General features: G+C 43.0%; 1 protein-coding gene across 2 annotated transcripts in view; it reads right to left on the reverse strand.

Annotated features, from left to right (window-relative positions):
* LOC123517025 overlaps positions 1 to 20,000 on the reverse strand; it is a 37,015-nt gene that overhangs the window by 4,537 nt on the left and 12,478 nt on the right. For both annotated transcript variants that reach the window (XM_045276843.1, XM_045276842.1), the window contains exon 2: positions 4,265 to 4,560. In XM_045276843.1, the coding sequence (XP_045132778.1) occupies positions 4,265 to 4,558 (294 nt within the window). In that variant the 5' untranslated portion in view covers positions 4,559 to 4,560. The remainder of the gene's footprint in view (positions 1 to 4,264; positions 4,561 to 20,000) is intronic.

A 20,000-nucleotide genomic window follows, 5' to 3' on the forward strand; every position in this document is an offset into this window, starting at 1 on the left:
AGGCGGAGGGCGCTGGAGATCATGTAATAGAGGGAATATGACACACGACCCTGAGACTGTGATGTGCAAAATGCTGGCGAGGAAAGACAAATGATGAAAGTCTTGACTGTCAGTGACGGGAAGTGACGGACAATTGAGGGTTATGATGGAGAGAGAGAGAGAGAGAGAGAGAGAGAGAGAGAGAGAGAGAGAGAGAGAGAGAGAGAGAGAGAGAGCAATAACTAACATCATAGGAACATAACAGAACACGGTCATTTCTTCCTTAGCATCTTTTATCTCAACAACTGTCAGCTTCCCTCTTTTCTCTTTCCCTTTTATCAGTTTCTGTAACTCCACCTTTCTCGAGAGCAGAGCATCATGTTACGCCGTGGACTTATCTTCTCCAGCTCAGGATTCCTCATCTTTCAACGTTACGAGACAAAATCCAAAGGCATTTTCTCCCATCTATTTGTGTTCTCTTTCTGATGGAGTGCAAGCGTGCTCCCACATCTGGCTGGACGAGGAAAAATCACGTTTTTGCGTCGCATTATCAGAGAACACCTTGAAAACATGTCTTAGAGAGAGAGAGAGAGAGAGAGAGAGAGAGAGACAGTGGCTCATTCTAAGGTCATATCCCTGTGTTGTCCCCAGTTCACGAGCTACTTGAGTCCTCCCCACACCAGCATAAGGAGCGTGGCAGGGGGGAGTACCTGGCAGGGCGGTGCGGTGCGGGGACACGCAGACGTATACAGGAGTGGTGGTGCCTTCGGTGAGTAGTGTATTAGCTTGCTTTGTTTACATTTGTGCTGTGAGGTGTTGCTTCATTTTGAGTCTGTTTTTCTTCTTCGTCTTATTTGTTTATCCGTCTATTTATTTATTTTTCTAGATTTCTTTGTGGGACTGATCAGGGGCTAAAGGAGAGAGAGAGAGAGAGAGAGAGAGAGAGAGAGAGAGAGAGTGAGAAGTGTGTGTGTGTGTGTGTGTGTGTGTGTGTGTGTGTGTGTGTGTGTGTGTGTGTGTGTGTGTGTGTGTGTGTGTGTGTGTGTGTGTGTGTGTGTGTGTGTGTAAGAAAGAGAGTGTGTGAGAGTGAGGTGGAATATCCACTAAAAGGTTCCAGTCCCTAAAGAGGACAGTACAAAAAAAACAAATTCAAAATCATAAGGAAAATTGTGTTAAAACCCTTTGATAGAGTTTATCATAAGCAGGAGAAAATAGAGAACGTGTTTCATAATCTTGTTTTTATAGTAGAATAACTCCCACACCCCCTAAAAAAACAGTAGAGGGGTACAAGATTAGCGCGTGTGTGAGAGAAAATGAGGAAATTGAATATGCAAAAAAACGAGTTATGTAACAACCGCTACTGAAAATAAAGAGAAAAAGGGAAATAAAAAGTGAAACGCATACTTGAAATGGAAAGGAGAGATCTTGGAATGTAATAATTCTCGCCTTACTCTCAAACAAGTCGCCAAGGAGAGAGGAGAGTCTCAAAGCGTGTGAGTGGCAAGTGGCGAGCGGCACACACGAAGGAGAGCAGAATGGACCAAAAAAAAAAAAAAATAGAACTGATCTCTTTCCTCCTCAAAACTTCAATTCATGTGTATAGCTTTTAATCATGAAGAAGTGAGTCACCCTCCAGACTAGACGAGTGAAGTTAGAGAAAAGAAATGAATAAATAAAACAACCTAAATCAACATGCAAAAAGAAGGACATATTTTGACTTCAGTAATTAAGAATGAAGGAAAAACAACGAACCATACATTAACTTTCCCGACGCGTGACTTTCTAAATGACCCTTATTTGTACACGTTTCTCATGCCTCATTATGTACTGGCATTTAATGTAATTCCACCCTTGTTTGCATCCATTTACGCCTGTGTCCCCTTGTGCTGACGTAAGGGAAAGGACATGAGGGAAAGAAAGAGAGAGAGACAGACAGACAGACAGAGAGACAGAGACAGAGTGAGAGGAAATGGAAAGTCTTCTGAAATGTTGGGAATGAATAAGAAAATACGATGAAATGTAGGCAGTGGGAAGAGTAGAAGGAAAGGTAAAGGCATAAGTATTGGAGAGACGAGGGTGGAAAAAGTAAATAATGCAGGAAGGAAGGAGTTAAAGAGGGAGAGACTCATAGCTCGTGTGTGAAGAAAATCTGCTGAATATGAGAGAGAGAGAGAGAGAGAGAGAGAGAGAGAGAGAGAGAGAGAGAGAGAGAGAGAGAGAATAGGCGTTGAAGGAAGAGTGGAGGTGGGGGCAGAATAGGCGTTGAAGCGAATTGTTTTCTTGTGAAGGAATTTTATTAAGATGAGTCAAGTAGTTAAGTTGACACTTGTAAGAAGAGACATGATCGGTGAAACCCTGCTCCTCCTCCTCCTCCTCCTCCTCCTCCTCCTCCTCCTCCTCCTCCTCCTCCTCCTCCTCCTCCTCCTCCTCATCTTCCTCCACCTTTTCCTCTTCCGCATTTGCACACACAACCAATTTTCTTTCCACTTCTAATATCCACGAGCTCCAACAATAAAGAGCTCGCAACATCACAGAGGAGAAGAGGCGGTGACGGTGACTCAAGACCACAGTACGCGCCGCAATGACTGAGGTATTTCCGACACTATGTAAGATTGGTCTGTGTGAGTGGGAGGGAAGGCAATGCTGGTTTGTGCTTTGTCTGGAAGGGTCATAGGTCAAATGGGATGTGAAGGTTCTGTGATAGAGGAAGACCAAGGTTGTGTAGGTAAGTTGTATGGTAAGATTGTGATGGGTCAGTGTGTGTGTGTGTGTGTGTGTGTGTGTGTGTGTGTGTGTGGTTGTGTGGGTGGGTGGATGGGTAGGTATGTGTAGGTGTCTGTGTAAGGTAAGCTTTCTCTCTCTCTCTCTCTCTCTCTCTCTCTCTCTCTCTCTCTCTCTCTCTCTCTCTCTCTCTCTCTCTCTCTCTCTCTCTCTCTCTCTCTCTCTCTCTCTCTCTCTCTCTCTCTCTCTCTCTCTCTCTCTCTCTCTCTCTCTCTCTCTCTCTCTCTCTCTCTCTCTCTCTCTCTCTCTCTCTCTCTCTCTCTCTCTCTCAAGGAGGGAATCAGGTGTATAGTTGTGACAGTTTTCGTCTCTTGTTTCCTCCTGCTGTCTGACTTTATCTTCTTAAGTCTCAACTATTGCCCGCCTTCCGCTGTCCTCCTCCTTCTGCCTCCACGCATCCCTCCCTGCATATTCCCCCATTGCTTTTGCTTGTATCTTTGTGCTCTCTCTCTCTCTCTCTCTCTCTCTCTCTCTCTCTCTCTCTCTCTCTCTCTCTCAGAATGCCACCCTAAATGCAGTAAAAAGAATGAGAAAAACTAAAGAATTATCTGGATCAGTATAGGAGATTTGAGAACGTATGCGGTGCTACGGCGGAGATAGAACAGAATAACTCTTCCCAAAAGCATCGCTATCTATCAATAGCATAAACCTCATAAACGTGAGTGTGGCAGAGATATCATATAAACCAGGCAATATTGAAAACATCACGGGATTTCGCTTACCCTCCCTATACCCTACCTCTCTCTACCCACCCTCCCACACCCACCCCTCCAATGATGACTATGAATAAAACAAGGCCGTTATCTATGCATGTATTATTATGTATTCGCCTAATTATTTACCGGTGATGCGCTACACACGAGGCGTTTGTCAAGGATGCATGGCAGTGCGTGGGCGGGCTCGGCATGCGTGGGGAGGGAGTGACTATTTATGACAATGGCAGGACGTGGGTGGTTGTGTCTTCCTCTTACAGGTGTTATGATACTGAATACCCTTGTGCGCTTCAAACTTGAGGATGATGATGATGAGAAACAGGAAGAGGAAGAGGAGGAGAAGAAAGATTATAACAAAGTCAGAAGGTAAAAATATTGAGGACAAGGAGAAGGAAGAGCAAAACCAAAAGGAGGAGGAGGAGGAGAAAGAGAAAGAGGAGGAGGAGGAGGAGGAGTAGGAGAAGAAAGGAGGAGGAGGAGTTAGGATAGAGAAAGTGAGGAAGAGGGTAAGAAATAAAGACAAATTCAAGATAGAGTCCGAATAAAGACCCGTAAAAAGATCTTAGAATTGATACAAACACAAAACACGTATTTGTCATACTTGCTAAATGAATTATTAACCAACGCTCTCTCTCTCTCTCTCTCTCTCTCTCTCTCTCTCTCTCTCTCTCTCTCTCTCTCTCTCTCTCTCTCTCTCTCTCTCTCACTCTCTCTCTCTCTCTCTCTAACACACACACACACACACACACACACACACACACACACACACACACACACACACTGCGGCTCACCTGGTCGTAGGGGAAGATGTCTGGCTCTCTTCCGGCCATAAGGGTGTCGTAGGCATATTTTTTTGAATAACCTAACTCGTCGTCGTCGTCTTCTACGTAGTCGTCGTTGGTCCCGGCGAAGGGCTCACTCTCCGCGGGGCCTTGCTGCTGCTGCGTCTGGGGGTACCGCCGCAGGCTAGGCAGCCGCTCCACGTACCCTGGGTAGGGCTGCACTCGCGCCACCAGCACCAGCGACACGGCACCCACCAGGAGCCACGTAAGGGAGCCACTTCCTTGCTGACCTCGCGAAACCATTCCTGCGTCAAGGAAAGAAAGGGTGTGTCAGACTCAGCCGAAGGACTTTTGTTGTTCAACATGTTATGTGTTCACTCTGACATCTAATACGTTTATCATTAACAGGGAAAACTTTAGGTCCAATTTTCGGACAGTCATTAATGCCAGCCAGGTGAGTGCCGGTCATGAACTCAGACAGTCAGGATGGTCTCACTAAACCAAGGTTAAGCTGTCTTTCCTTCAGGTGTCCACTACTCGCCTGCTTCACCACAGGCTACACTTGGTGGTGTGTCTGATATCAATTGAGGACGGAAGGGACAGACAGTGAAAGTTAATGTGTAACTGCTCAGGAAGTTCACGCTGCCAACGTGGCCTTTGGAAGAAAATTAGCGCTGCGTGGATAGACGGATACATGAAAGTGAACGTGATTCTTACATACAGGATGTGTTTTAAACATCAATCATGAAAGAGATCAACTTTTTAAATTTTTTTCTCACCGGAATCATTCTCACCAAGCGTCACCGGGCACAATAAGTGGTACTTTTTAAGGTCAACTAACCGGAAACGACAATTACCTTGTTTTCTTCTTACAGTGCGAGCCGGGAAAGAAACAGAGAGCGGCGTGTAGAAGCGATGCTCTTTTATTATACTGTGTACCTCGTGCCTAAGCGGTGTGCGCCGAGTAAGAGTCAGAACAAAAGAACTTCAAAGCGGTTTAAGATCAAAGAAAAAACACCTCAGCAAGAATGCACCTCGCCTCCCATTAGGCTACATTTAAGCAACAACCGTATTATGAAATAAGAACAAATAATTATAACGGAGGACGGATGTCGTATTGTTTAGCGTCGGCCATTGTTGAAAAAGTGAGGGGGTGTACATTATGTAAATGGTGGAGAAACACGGCAGCGGCGGACACATGGGAGGCGCCTCAAGGAACACGCATCCAGTAGTTGTAATGGTATGTAGTACACCACTAACTCTCACCATCACGCTAAAAACTCCAGGAATGTATAAGTAAAGTTGCACTGCCAGAGTCTTTATAACTTAGCGTCGAGTCTTTCATTGCTGCTCTCGTCTCTGTTATCGGTACCGCAATCTTACAGCGTTCATGACATTCCTATCCTTGCAAGAAACTGTAAATGAAAGGAGGCGCTTTGAAAATATGAATAGTGACTTATTTTTTACATTTTTTTATTAGATTCTACTTCAGTACGAGTATATAGAGAAATCCTGTATTACTCTCACCACTTCCCTCTCTTCTCTTCGGCGTACAACAATGAGCTTTCCCAAGAGAATATACTAGACAGGCAATTCTAAATAGCAAGAGAGAACTTAACCCAAACTACCACATTAAGAAGTAAATCAAAGCAGGTGATGAAGGTACGAAACTCCCATGAGACGCTACACACTCACACTGCGTCGTGCATATAACCTTGCCACTCTGCCTCCCAACCAACCTCTCAACCTGCAGGCGTTAGGGGAAGTGGTTCTTCAGCCTGTCTCCAGCGAGGTACAGCACATGATTCCCTCTCTCCCTCTCTCCCTGCTCTCCTCCCAACCTAACACCTTATCACTTGCTTGATACTCTCGCTGACTGGTCGCTGAGGGAGGATAAAGTGAAGCCGTCACCTGCTATTTTATTTGCTGAAGTGAGTGCTTGGTACCAGCGTGCTTCTCCGCCCACTTCCACTCTTTCATGCATGTACTCCCCACCACCTCACGCTTCGTTGGTTGTAGAACACTTAGAAATATCAGAAAGGTAGAAAATGTGTTATATCTAGTAAAGGAATTAACATAGACAAGTATTTTGCCTGTATTATTTTGTGTACTTAGCGAATGATTATGTATTGCCTTTACTCAGGGTTGTCACGTGTATGCCTGATGACTTCCTGCAGCTTCCCGTTTTTTTTTTTTTTATGATTTAAATACCAAATTCAATCTCGAGACTGACATTTTCACGATTTCCTACGCTAAGAAGTACCGGTATTTTGTTTATAAGGTTATGAAGCTGAAACTTATTAAGCCATCATGTTTCTTTAATTAGTCTTTCGAAGGTAACTCGTTGTTCTTCAGGTAGAGGCGGCAAAGTGAAGTGTTGAAATTCGCGAGCACAGATAAAAGGAACTCTCATCTTCTTTCATCTGCGGAGACTCGGTCAGCAAAAAAACGCTAAGGATATATGCTAGGACGACTGTATGTATGTATGTGTGTGTGTGTGTGTGTGTGTGTAGGTGGATGGTTAGATGTGGGTGTCTGTGTGTGGGGGTGTGGTGCGCGTGTACCTAAGCCTTCAGTGCCATCAATAAGTCTCAAACTCCCCTCTTCATGAGAACACAGTCTTTTCCCATGAGAGAGAGTAAGATGCCAAGCAAACGCCGAGAATAAATGGTTGTGAGTTGTTGCAAGCAGGTGGTGAATACAGGCGGCGATGCAGAGAGCGATGAGACAGCATGAAGTTTGCTATCCTTGTGCAATGGAGTCCCAGGGCGCGAGGCAGGACGGTTAATGCTGCTGGAAAGAGGCTATTTCGAGGGCTTGGCAGATTTAGCAGCCTTGGAAGAAACAAAAAGGAGAATAATACCCTTGTTTAGCGAGCGACGCGGCGAGTACCAGGGAATGTCTTTGAAGGCCTTGTATCGAGATAAAGAGAGAGAGAGAGAGAGAGAGAGAGAGAGAGAGAGAGAGAGAGAGAGAGAGAGAGAGAGAGAGAGAGAGAGAGAGAGAGAGAGAGAAAGGAGGGGCACGGATTGACAATGATCGTTATAAAGTCTACAGGATTGAAGTGTCATGTATAGTTTTCAACCACTTTTTTTTCTTTGGCTTTATTCTTCTCTCTTCTTATTTCATACACTGCAAAAGTGGCTAACTTTTCTTTTTTTTTTTTTTTTACTCAGCTATTTTCTATCTTTGCTTATATAACAGCAGTTTAACTTGTGACTACATAAAAGAAGAAAATAGCTGTCGTGTGTGTGTGTGTGTGTGTGTGTGTGATCGACTTATGTGGTACCCTCGCTCAACACCTAACACGGCTCGCACTGTTCCTCGTAAACTTGAATAAGACCTATCTAAATCTATCATATCCCTCCTTCCCTCTTTCCTTACTCTCTCACGCAGCTTTTGTTTATCCTTCCTTCCTTCCTTCTGAGCTCTTAACTCTCTTTCTCCCTTCTGTATTCTGTCCCTCTCTCCTTCTTCTCCTCCTCCTCCTCCTCCTCCTCCTCCTCCTCCTCCTCCTCCTCTTCTTTACCTGCCGGAACACGCTAGTCCTTGCATTTACCTAAGATCAATAAGTGATATGTCAGAATCCAGGGAACGAACGCATATTCTAAAAATAGCTTTCTAACTTCACGCCCACGCAACCAAACGTGGGATAGTGCTGTGTGTGTGTGTGTGTGTGTGTGTGTGTGTGTGTGTGTGTGTGTGTGTGTGTAAGGGACAGGACAGGGAAGGATGTAGATGGATAGTTGTGGGCGTGTAATGTGAGGGATTTCAGTTTGCTTTTCGATATTGAGCGTCAGAAAAAAAAAGAAAAACAAAGTAATGAATTTCTATACTGTCGTGTGTCGTCTGTTTGGTCTCTCAGTGTCTGTCTTGTCTCTGTCTGTCTGTCTGTCTTCTTTTTTGCGCGTGTTCCTCGTTTATCATCAGCCGCCAAGATTTACTCAAGGTTTGGTTGAAATCTTTACGAAATACCTGCTGTAGGACTTGTATATCTTCCGAACTATATGATTTGCTTCGAAGTTTTGACACGCTGACCAGGAATGAGCGCTGGAAGAAGGTCCTGCACACGAGCACAAGTCTCAGCGATGTCTTGTTGAGTTTGTGGTCAGGGATGGTCTTTTAAATGATACTCCCTGACTTGTTCCTTTGCAGCGCCTGGATCTTCTGTTTTCTTCTATCTCTCTTTTCCTTTACTTTTCCCATAGTGATCAAAATGTATATGTTGTTTAGTTGCTTCTTCAGTACATTCATTTTCAAACAAGTTTTCTCCAGTTACGTCCACTTCTCCTTCACTGTATATTGTAAGTGCAGTCTGACTGTCTGACACTCCTCTTTCTTTTATCTTCATACTCCGGGCACTCTTTCCAAGCTGCTTCTTGTACTAACTTATGAGACCACAGCCAGGTATGCCATTCACTCACTCATGCACATTTGTCTCTGCCGCTGCTTCCTAACTTGATTTACCACGGCATTGCTCATTTTAAAGACCCTCGGACGTTTGCTTAAGGCTTCGCGGAGGTCATTTTTCTTATCCTGCAGAGTAGGATGACTCACGACTCCCTTGTGTTCCTCTTCGTGGTCGCAGTATGACCTACACACACACACACACACACACACACACACACACACACACACACACACACACACACACACACACACACACCACCACCACCACCACCACCACCACCACCACCACCACATCGTGTAAGCGATCAAAGTCTCCTTACAACCTCCTCGTGAACCAAAAAGATCCTGTCATTACAAGGACACACGCGTACACAACTGATTACGTTAGGAATTAGGTGGTCAACTTTGAGAAAACCACACACAATCATCGTTGTAGTCGGTGAAAAAGAGTAGCTTATTCTTGGGATCTTGTATCCAATTACATGAAATACGAGAAGGTTGGATTCCTCCGAGCGATCTCAGGCCTTTGGCAACTTATGTGACAAGACAATAATGAAGAGACTTAGCAAAACTCTACACACAAAATACACGAAATTACATAATAACTTCGAGGCTTTAGTCAATCAAATAGATGTGTTGTGATAGTTTGGAAGACGTAAAGAAACAAACCAGTGCATAGAAATAAGGAACATATGAAGTCTTGTTAGCAAATGATATGGTATGAAGATGGGATACGTGTGTGAAATCGAGCATGAGTGAGTGGCGGGGCCGGTGCGAGCCTGCCTCCTATGTTATCATCCTCGAAACACGTGAGGGTAGCGGTGCAGAAAACGAGGAACAGTAAGCCAAGCAGCAATCATCGTGTGGCTCATTCCTCCCGGGGGAAGAATCAGAACACATCATAAAGGGCTCGCCAGATTGCTCCTCCAACACTATATATAGGTTTGTGTGTGTGTGTGTGTGTGTGTGTGTGTTAGGTCGTGCTTCGCAGCTATCAACACCACACACACACACACACACTCAAACTTTGGCGACTGGACTGTTTGGAATTATGTTGTATTAATTCTTCAAAGCTGATTTAGAACTATCTACTATGATTTTTATCTATTCCTACATCCAGAAGGTGACGCTGACAGACTCTTTCTTTGCTCGCCTTCTTTCTATCTTTCTTTTTCCTTGCACTCTTTATCTCGGAGGGTCATGTGGGTTTCATCTGAATGGTATTGTTGTGGAAGAATAGAAGGACATGTTTTTTTTTATGATTTTGATGGTAGTTGTACAAGATTTCTGCGCCATCAATGAAAAAAAGACAATACCCAATGGAACTTTACTAATCATCTGTATCATTTGAAAAGTTAGCTTTGAAATGTGGTTCTAGACATAGTGGAGAGTGTTATTATTTGTTTATTTATTTATTCATCTATCTATTTACTTTTTATTAATTCTTATTCTTATTTATTATTATTTTTTTTTTGTACTCTGGCGTCATTCTCATCGGTGACACTGGAACTGAAATGATGAAATATGAAATAGCGATGATAAGTGGAAAAGTTTGCCACGTTTTTCCTCCCTTATTTAACGCGGCTATGTTGACCTGAGGATGATTGGTGGAAATAGGTAGTCTAGATGTTTTTCATTCAGGGACTGCTGCGTATACATCTGACGACTTATTGCAGGTTCTCTCATATTCTAACGTTCTCAATACATAACTAAACGAAATATAATGAATACCTTCTTTTGTCACTAGTACAAGCAGAGAGAGAGAGAGAGAGAGACAGACAGACAGACAGAGAGAGATATTGTCAACTAACTCATAAATTCATACAAGATAAACAACAAATATTGATATGCAGCTCGCCTTCATCAGCACAGCCATCATGCAGAGATTGAAAACTAAGCATAATATTACTAATCAATATATGCGCAGTGTAGGAAAATAAATCCTTCCTTTGTGAAACGTGTGTAGTATGATTCTCTTACCTACCTCAGCCCTCAGCCCTCTCAGATAAGCCACAAGAACAAAAGACAGTGCTATGGTGATGATTTTACTTATTTTTTAGCATATTCCTCTAATCACTTGCCTTATCTTGTTGTTTCCCTTATGCACAATTATTTTCAACGTTCATTAAGTGTTTAATTAGACGAGGAAGACCATATTAATAGTGCAATAACAAAACATCTCATACGTAGGTTCGGTACTGGAATTGGTTAAAACTCCTCAGATTAATTATGCTCATGGTATACGTTTGCTTGTGACATCTCAATCTCGGTTTCCCTTTTCTTGCTTCTCCTAATGATCTATAAAAACAGCCCGCGCGTAATGTCACTCCCATCAAGACTAAAGGGAAAAATCATTATGTTTTGAAGTCGCCACCTAATTTGTTTAATGGCCACCAGGCATTTCTGGGAAGTGAATGGGAGAGAGGAAGGGAAGGAAGAGGGAGGGAGGAGGAGAAATGGAGGTGCAGAGGGAGGGAAAGAGGGAGGGGGAAGGAAATAAAGGAGGAGGTAGGACAGGGAATTGCACAGAGACAAGAGATGTTCGCGCGCGCGTGCACGTACTGTTAACACCCCCCCCCCCCACACACACACACAGAGAGAGAGAGAGAGAGAGAGAGAGAGAGAGAGAGATGGGGGGTGGGGAAGAAAGAAAGATCAGAATGTACCGTCAGATTCTTCGTCTCATCTTACTAGCGAGCCACATAGGAACGAGTGTTTCCTGATACTGCTTTGCTTCTTCATTTGTTGCAAAGAATTATGTGCTTATCAAAATTTGAGACACTGACTAAACCGATAATATTCAAGGTATCATTATGTATCTTTCTGCTGTACAAGTTCTCTCTCTCTCTCTCTCTCTCTCTCTCGTGACGAAGTAATCACAAACATGTTCGTCTCGGGAAACACGACATCGCCTCGCAGACTCAGCTTGCCGCCGCCGCTCAGCTCACTCAAGCTTGTGCTCTCAAACGCTTTGTTCTCTCCTCACGACTACACGCATTATCTAAGCACACGCAGATGATCAGACACTCTCCAGGATCACTTTTCATCGATGGTGTAGAATCTTTGTTTAGTAATCACTAGAATCATGAAAGTGTCCTATAAAATTCAAATACACTCACGACAATCCGTTTAATTAAGAGTTGAAGGAAGATGATAAGCTGGTGTGTAATATAGTCATTAGTTCCGTGGTCAGAAACGTTTTGCTTTCTCGCCACGACTATTTTCCAAGACCAGAGAGCTGATTACGTGGGCAGGTTCTCAAGAGTGTTTCTTTTGTTAATTAATATGTTAATAAGTCACTGAAAATTGTAAAAAAATAAATTACCTATAAACCTTTGTAGTTTCACCTTGAGTACCTTTATAGTTTCACCTGAAGGTTTTTTTTTTTTTTTCTAAGTAGTGGAGGTGCGTAATGGCGGAGTGGCGGAGAAGAAAAAGGATGAGACTGGAGGAGGAGGAGGAGGAGGAGGAGGAGGAGGAGGAGGAGGAGGAGGAGGAGGGAAGGTGGAAGAGAAGGTGGAGGAGAAGAAGGGGAAGGAGGAGATAGAGGAGAGGGGACGTTACGAGGTAAATGCTGCAAGCTTCCTCTTTGATCAGTAACCATTGACAGAAGCGTCTTAAGCCAACTGACAGGTCCGATGTTCAGAAATAACTCGGGAAAACTTTGGCAAATAACAACCGCACGTGCCTACCCTCTCTCCACCACTACCTCCCCCTTCCTGTCTCCTCTGCCGCCTCAAAACTCAGTGTCTGGTATTTGAGAGGCTATAAGGAAAGTAATACAGATTTACTTGTTATCGGTCCAGTTGGAGAAGAGTGAGAGCTGTTAATGTGGGTGTTTGTCAGCGGCATAGATACACCACAGGAAAGGCAGAAAGGTTAACATGTAACTTGAGTACATATTGTATACTTACTATTACTTACTTGCTTACTTACTTACTTACCTTGCTTGTTTAATAACTAACTAACTAACTAACTAACTAACTAACTAACTAACTAACTACTACTACTACTACTACTACTACTACTACCACTACTACCTCTACCACTAGGCACTCAAAAACAGAGGACAAATTTTATGCATGAATGTCAATAAATCAGAAAAGAAGACCAGCAACTACTTAATTGATTCTTGGTGTCAATGAAGCGCGAGTTTATGATAGGATTCTGTTCTCACGACGTAACGAGTCCTTTGCTTCTAAGAATAGTACAGCTTGTCACGGGGAAAAAAAAAAGAGAAAGGAGGAGTGAGAGAAAAATTGAATGTTGCTTCCACCTCGCCCACAAGTCATAAGTTAGGTAAGTATTTAAGATGAATTAGCTTTTCTAACAATGGTTTTATTTATAGTAGTGATGAGAGGTATTATGGTATAGAGATGAGCAGAAGAAAGATTATGGGAAGGGACATTCTCTCTCTCTCTCTCTCTCTCTCTCTCTCTCTCTCTCTCTCTCTCTCTCTCTCTCTCTCTCTCTCTCTCTCTCTCTATGGGCGTCGCTAGCCGGTATCTCTCACCTGCCCGTGCCGCGTCTCATATTACCTGTTCATTATCATGATCGCCTACTTACCAGCCTTCAGAGAAACGCCAACGCCTCTCCCCATCCCTCTCCTCCCCCTCCCCCTCCCGCTCCTAGCACCCACCCACTTCTCCCAGCTTACCGTCTACTTAACATAGCAATCCAATTTAGTGTTCTTTTATCAGGACAGTAATGTATACCTTCATCGTAACACCTTTCATAAACCCATCAACACTTTTCCTCGTATTGTGAAAGGATGGCAAGAAAGAGGGAGGGCTGTTAGGGGCTCGTGTGCTGGTATTTTGTACTATCTGTCGCTACTGTTGTTGTTGTTTTTCATGTTAGAGGGGAAAGGTGGCTATGAGTAACATAAAAAGAAAAAAAAGACCCATTAAGTTGCCGGTCTTCTTGCAGGTCCGAGAGAGTTAACCAAAAGGGGTAAAATGCCTTGAAAGCTCTCTCTTTAATGAAATCAAGTCATAGGAAGTTGGAAATACAGAAGCAGGCAGGGAGTTCCAGAGATTATCAGAGAAAGGTATGAATAATTGAGAGTACTGGTTAACTCTTGCATTAGTGAGTTTGCCAAAGTATGGGTGAAAGAAAGAAGAAAGCCTTGTTCAGCGAGGCCGCAGGAGAAGGAGGCATACAGTTAGCAAGGTCAGTAGAGCAGTTAGCAAGAAAATTACGGTAGAAGATTGCAAGGGATGCAACATTCCAGCGGTGAGAAAGAGGCTGCAGACAGTCAGTCAGAGAATGGTGTCATCTGCGTGTTAGCAACTGAGTGTTGACCTAAACACATAAGAAAAAAGGGAAACTCCAGGAAACCACCAGCCTCACACGTGACAGTCCCGGTACATACATACTTTCATCTCTCATCCCTATCCAAAAATTTGTCTTAACTTGTGTTAGTCCTCCCTATTGACTCGACACGAAGATTCTGATTAATGCGTCTATTTCACCCATCCATCACTCAGTTTGAAAAACTATTTTTTACTACTATCTTATTCCAGTCTAATTTTTTTTTTTTTTTTGTGTGTGTGTGTGTGTGTGTGTGTGTGTGTGTGTGTGTGTGTGTGTGTGTGTGTGTGTGTGTGTGTGTGTTCGCGCGTGTGTGTGTGAAGATTTATTTAAAATTGAACCAATAATTTTTGTCTGGTTTTTATATTAGAAAAGTTTCGACCCAAATATTATGTAACCCTTTAATAATATCGTATTTTTGGATCTTTTATGTTTGGAGGTCGCCACTAATTTTTAACCAAATTTTCATCATTAATACAGTTTTTGGTGCTGAATACGAATATGACATTCATTTTCTCGAGAAATGAAAGATAGTTACACAAAAAAAGGATGTAATGCGCACTACCTTGCGACGCGCATTAATTCATGCAATAGTAATAAACGGGCGCAACAATACACAGTCGGGTGTCACGCGGCACGTTTGAGACGACCCTGGACAAGATGGATGTGAACTGCAACTTGCAGTGGTTATTTACACTGCATGTGTTTTGACCGAAGAAGACGCTAACCTAACCTAACCTAATCTTACCTAACCTAACCTTACCTTACCTTACCTTACCTTACCTAACCTTACCTTACCTTATCTTACCTAACCTTACTTTACCTAACCTAACTTAACCTAACCTTTTCAGATATGTGCCTCATCTCTTCATTTCTCGAGAAAATGAATGTCATATTCGTACTCAGCACCAAAAACTGTACTAATGATGAAAATTTGGTTAGAAATTAGTGGCGACCTCCAAACATAAAAGACCTGTATTTTTTTTCCTAAACGGTAATGTTTTCTAGTAAAGCACAATGCATTGCAAAAGGAATTGTGTCACCTCTGTTTTGCAGATAACGTGGAGACGACACATGATCCCTTCACGATAACGGTAACTTGCTTGTTAATACCAAATTATTCCACTCAAGTGATGCTGAGGGGAGCATCTTTTTGCTGGTAGTGAAGCAGAAGACTTCCTTGTTCGACATACTCAACAAAAGAGTATTTTGAATTTGGTACAATCTGCCACACTAATACAAATATGTATGTCTTTGACTTTACCAGTGGAATGATTTAAAATTTGGAATTGGAGGAGCACTCAAAATAAAGTTGTGTTTATGGCAATTGCTTATATGTTGCATCAATCACTGACTGACAAGATATCTAGAAACGTTCAGAATCTGAATTACATGTGCACAAAAGAAGCAGTGGATGACAAGTCCACTCCCTGAAGGTTGGATGTTAATACTGATGAATACATGTGAGCTACAATAGCCATCTTCCACTGAACTGGACATAGGGTATAGAGTAATAAAAATAAATGTACAGAAAAAATAAAGAAATTTTAGAGTAAAGGCGTGGGTACCAATACTAAAGGGGCAGCGCTGGTGGGAGGGAGGCCCACCACGAGGGCCGCCAGATGGCACGTCCCTGAAATAATTACGAGGCGTGTTGGCTAACTTGACATTTGCTGAAATAAAACCTTTTTTGTAATGTTCCGTAAAAATCCCGCTGTTACAGTTATGTTCTCAGTCATAAAGTGCCTTCCTACATACGGATGCACAGCGAAATCACACACACACACACACACACACACACACACACACACACACACACACACACACAAACTCGATCAATAAATCATGACCTGTCACCACTCTTCAGGACAGACAGGTCACAGCAGTCAGCGCGCGGCAACGTGAGCAAGGGAATCGTGTCGTGGTGGTGGTGGTGGTGGTGGTGGTTGTGGTGCCAGTCTCACTGTGTTCACTATGACCTCCTGAGTCCATCGCTGACATCAGCCTTCTTACACTCTTACTTGTTCCCAGGCTGCCGCGACCCCTGAGTGTGACCGAAGGAGGTGGTCACCTTTGCCTCCCTTCCCAGGACTCAGCTGGTGAAGTTCAGATGTTCGCTTTGGTGAGAGCAGCATTTCAATTTTGGAAGTTAGATAGGAAAATCGATAGTCGATAGATTGATTGATAGGTAGTCTTTAGATAGGTAGATGGAAATATAGGTAGACGTATAAAAGTAGATAATAAATAAATAGATATAAGTAAAAGTAGAAGTAGATTTGTATGAGTAATAGTGGTATATCATTGAAAGCTGTCCAAGCAATTCTTATGTTTGTCAGAATCTTCGGCATCTTATAACTTGCGTCGTACTGTACTGTATTTGCTGCATTCCTATGACTAAACTCTCCTTGGGACATCAAGTATTAACACGCTTGAAAAGTACACCCACTCTCTCCTGAACTCTTCTTTTAACTTATCTTTTTATAATTAGCGAGGAAGTTTTATATTTCCCGTTGTATCCTTTTGTAAATATCAGTTCCATGTTGCTACAAAGAAGACCAGGTGATCGTTCAAAACTGCCAGAATGACGCCCCAGTCTAAAAATGTTGATATCAGCGCTTTGTTGACGCTCTTCTCTTTTGGTGTCAAAGTATTTGTGTAGAAAGTGAAGATAGAATCACACTATAAGTAAACAATGCAGTAATCAACATGGAGAGAACTGGAGCATGTTTCATGTCTAGTTATTCTCCTCGATAGTCACATCTTGTCTGTCATTCTGTAAATACTTTTTGGCATCGAGGGCAGTGACGGCCAGGGAAAGCTGTTGTCTCACTCGGCTGCACGTTATGCTGATTCTCGAGATTCCTTGCCTTATTGTCAACATGCCTGCGACGGACAGGTACACGCTGGGCACCTAGGACGTGATGCGCGTGGTGTCCCTGAACCTCCTCTTGTCATTGGTCTGCCAGTCGTAACAGGAAGATGAGGAGGCTCTCCCTGCTTGCCTGTGGTCGAGGTGGCAGGCGCAGGGGAGGGAGGCTTAGACACGGTGGCGTGGAATGTGAGGCATTGGCAAGACTTTACTGTTAACTCGCTAACTTTTCATGAGAGGTCTGTTCATTTTTATAAACGATGGTGGTGGTAGATATTGTTGATGTGGTGGTGGTGATAGTAGTGGTGGTGGTGGTCGTAGAGGCTATGGTAGCGGTAATGATGTTGACAGAAATTATGGTGGCGGTGGAGAAGGTGGGGAAGATAATGGTTGCGTTGGCGATAACTGAAAGAAAACGATGGACATGATGGTCGTGGTGGTGGTGGTGGTGGTGGTAGTGGTGGTGGTGGACATGGTGGGGGTGGTATAGCGGTTAAGGGCAGTGATGATGGGAGTGGGGATGACGGTAACTGTGGAAAGCAGTGTTGGTAATATAAAACACATTACGAGTTTGCGTGTTTCACAGTTTGCAATAAAACTAACATACAGTGTACTACAGAAAATTAATGCACGTCACCTCAACGAGAGAGAGAGAGAGAGAGAGAGAGAGAGAGAGAGAGTGTGTGTGTTAAGAATACCAATATAGGAAACGAAGATGTGAATTTAAGGTGCAGTGGAGACCAGTACTAGTAGTAGTAGTAGTAGTAGTAGTAGTAATAGTAGTAGTAGCAGTGGTAGTGACAGTAGTAATAGTAGTAGTAGTAGTAATAGTAGTAGTAGTAATATTAAAAGAAGAAGAGTAGTAGTTAAACACACAATATTACAGAACACACGTAAGATATTGATCGTTCTCTTAGGAATGCGCCATCTCGAGTCAATCACAGGCACTTGTTTTCGTTTATGTTCATCTCCGTACAAATGTAAAGCATCCGCAGGAAGAAGCACAAGGCGAGATAGATAATTGTTGCAGCCGGTGAGATGCGAAGCTTCTTTGTGTGGCCATCCAGGCGTCACTGGCAGAGGATTAAAACTCGGGGGTCTTTCAAGCTCGGCGGAACACACGTCTCTCTTGCATCATGTTTTTATATTTTCTTTTTATTTATAGCTATCCATAGGTGTTTTATGCAATACAGTTATGTGATGTTAGACTCATAACCATCATCATCATCATATTATTATTATTATTATTATTATTTTTAATGTTATCATTGTTATTGTTGTTATTATGAGTGTGTACAATGCAAGTGCATGGTCTGGGGCACCCCGTAGATATTCCGGCCTGGTAATAGTAGTACAAGTAATTTGTAATAAGCCCTCCAAATAATGCTATGGTTTGTCAAATTCTTCAGCATCTTATATTTGCCGCAGTACTGTTATAGTGAGTTTCTTGATAAGTTCAAACAGGGACAAGTTAAACAGTTGACGACGATTTGCTGATGCCTTATTGTGTCTAAGTGACCTTTACTGAAGTCACAACACACACACACACACACACACACACACACACACACACACACACACACACACACACACACACACACACACACACACACACACACACACACACACACACACACACACACACATTCTATATACTGATATTTTATTGGTGCGAAGTCTTAGAATTCTCTCTCTCTCTCTCTCTCTCTCTCTCTCTCTCTCTCTCTCTCTCTCTCTCTCTCTCTCTCTCTCTCTCGCAAATTAATCTTCCATGTAAAATATCCATCAATTTTTTTCTTCTTCATTTTCTCCACTAACTGTGACCTTCGGTAATTTACTCTTATCAGTCGAGGAGCGAGAATGGCCTTCACGTGTCCTTGTTTACTGTCTGGTTATTCTTTAAAGAGGTGGGAATTAATTGTTGTCTTGTCTTTGAAACGAAACATTTTATTTTCTATTATTATCATTCAATCTACTTATGGACGTTTATCATTTGAATATCTTCTTTGTGCCTCGTTATGGTGAAACCGTGATGACCAAGGCGGGCGTGATGGGAATGTTCGTCCATCACTGTTATTATGAAGGTATTCTCATTTTAACTCTTCTTCCGTTTCGTTTTTTTCCCTTTAACTAACACACGCAATTTTATAAACACTAATTGCTACACTAATGCTAATTGAATGGATTTGTAGCTTAGAAAAGATACACACGATCACCCTCTTATTTTGTCGTGTATCTCAGCGTGTCTTTACGAAGAAATTCTCATAACAGCTCTGAATGTTAGCGAGGGATAACAATATGATTAAGAAGGATAAAGACAATACTCCTACCTGAAAAATGAATTTCTTTCTCCTGGCTCAACCATTTAGGAATTCCGTGTTTGTTTGACTGGTTTTGCAAGATTTCTTTTCCAAAATACTCTAGGCAAGAGTTATAAAAAAGGCAGAAAAGAAAAATGCCAGTCCCTAAGGAGAAGAGCCAAAAGGATTATCTAGAATTAGAAAAGTGTCTTGAAATCTCCAACTAGATAGGCTAAGTTACAGCCATTTTCTTAATTAAGTTATGAATGAGGTCAGTGGACAAAAAATTGCGGCATTGTGGACATGTATGACATCTTCCCCAGGTACAAATAAGAGTGTGCAGCTTTTAAAACCCTCACCAGAATAATCACCTGGGCCAAGCAAGCGGCAGGTATCTCGTGAAAACTGTTCTCTCAGGTTCACTTGGGCGACCTCGCATGATGTGATTACCAACCTGGGACGGTCAATATATCGGCCTTGCTATCCTTGTCCTCGCCGCCACCTCCGCCGCCACCGCCGCCACCTCCCCACCTCCAGGACCTTGGCTAGGCTGTGCTTACCTAATAGCGGGCAGCGGAGTGGACAAGGGAGGCTGTGGCGGGGACAAATTAACCCCTAAGAAAGGCCGCTGCGTGAGGCTCATTACCGCGAGAGGAGCGGACGAGGTCGATGGTGTGTGTAGAGGGGGGGGGTGTTGGCAGAACATCAGCCATGCCATAAATAGCTCCATAAAGAGTCATGGATTCTTTCCTCGGAAGGCTGGTGTCGCTCGAAGAATAAAAACGGAAGCTTTGCGTGTCCACGTGTTAGGCGACGGTGTGTGTGTGTGTGTGTGTGTGTGTGTGTGTGTGTG

Source organism: Portunus trituberculatus, chromosome 41, assembly GCF_017591435.1.
Source record: "Portunus trituberculatus isolate SZX2019 chromosome 41, ASM1759143v1, whole genome shotgun sequence".
In the NCBI taxonomy this organism is placed as follows: domain Eukaryota; kingdom Metazoa; phylum Arthropoda; class Malacostraca; order Decapoda; family Portunidae; genus Portunus; species Portunus trituberculatus.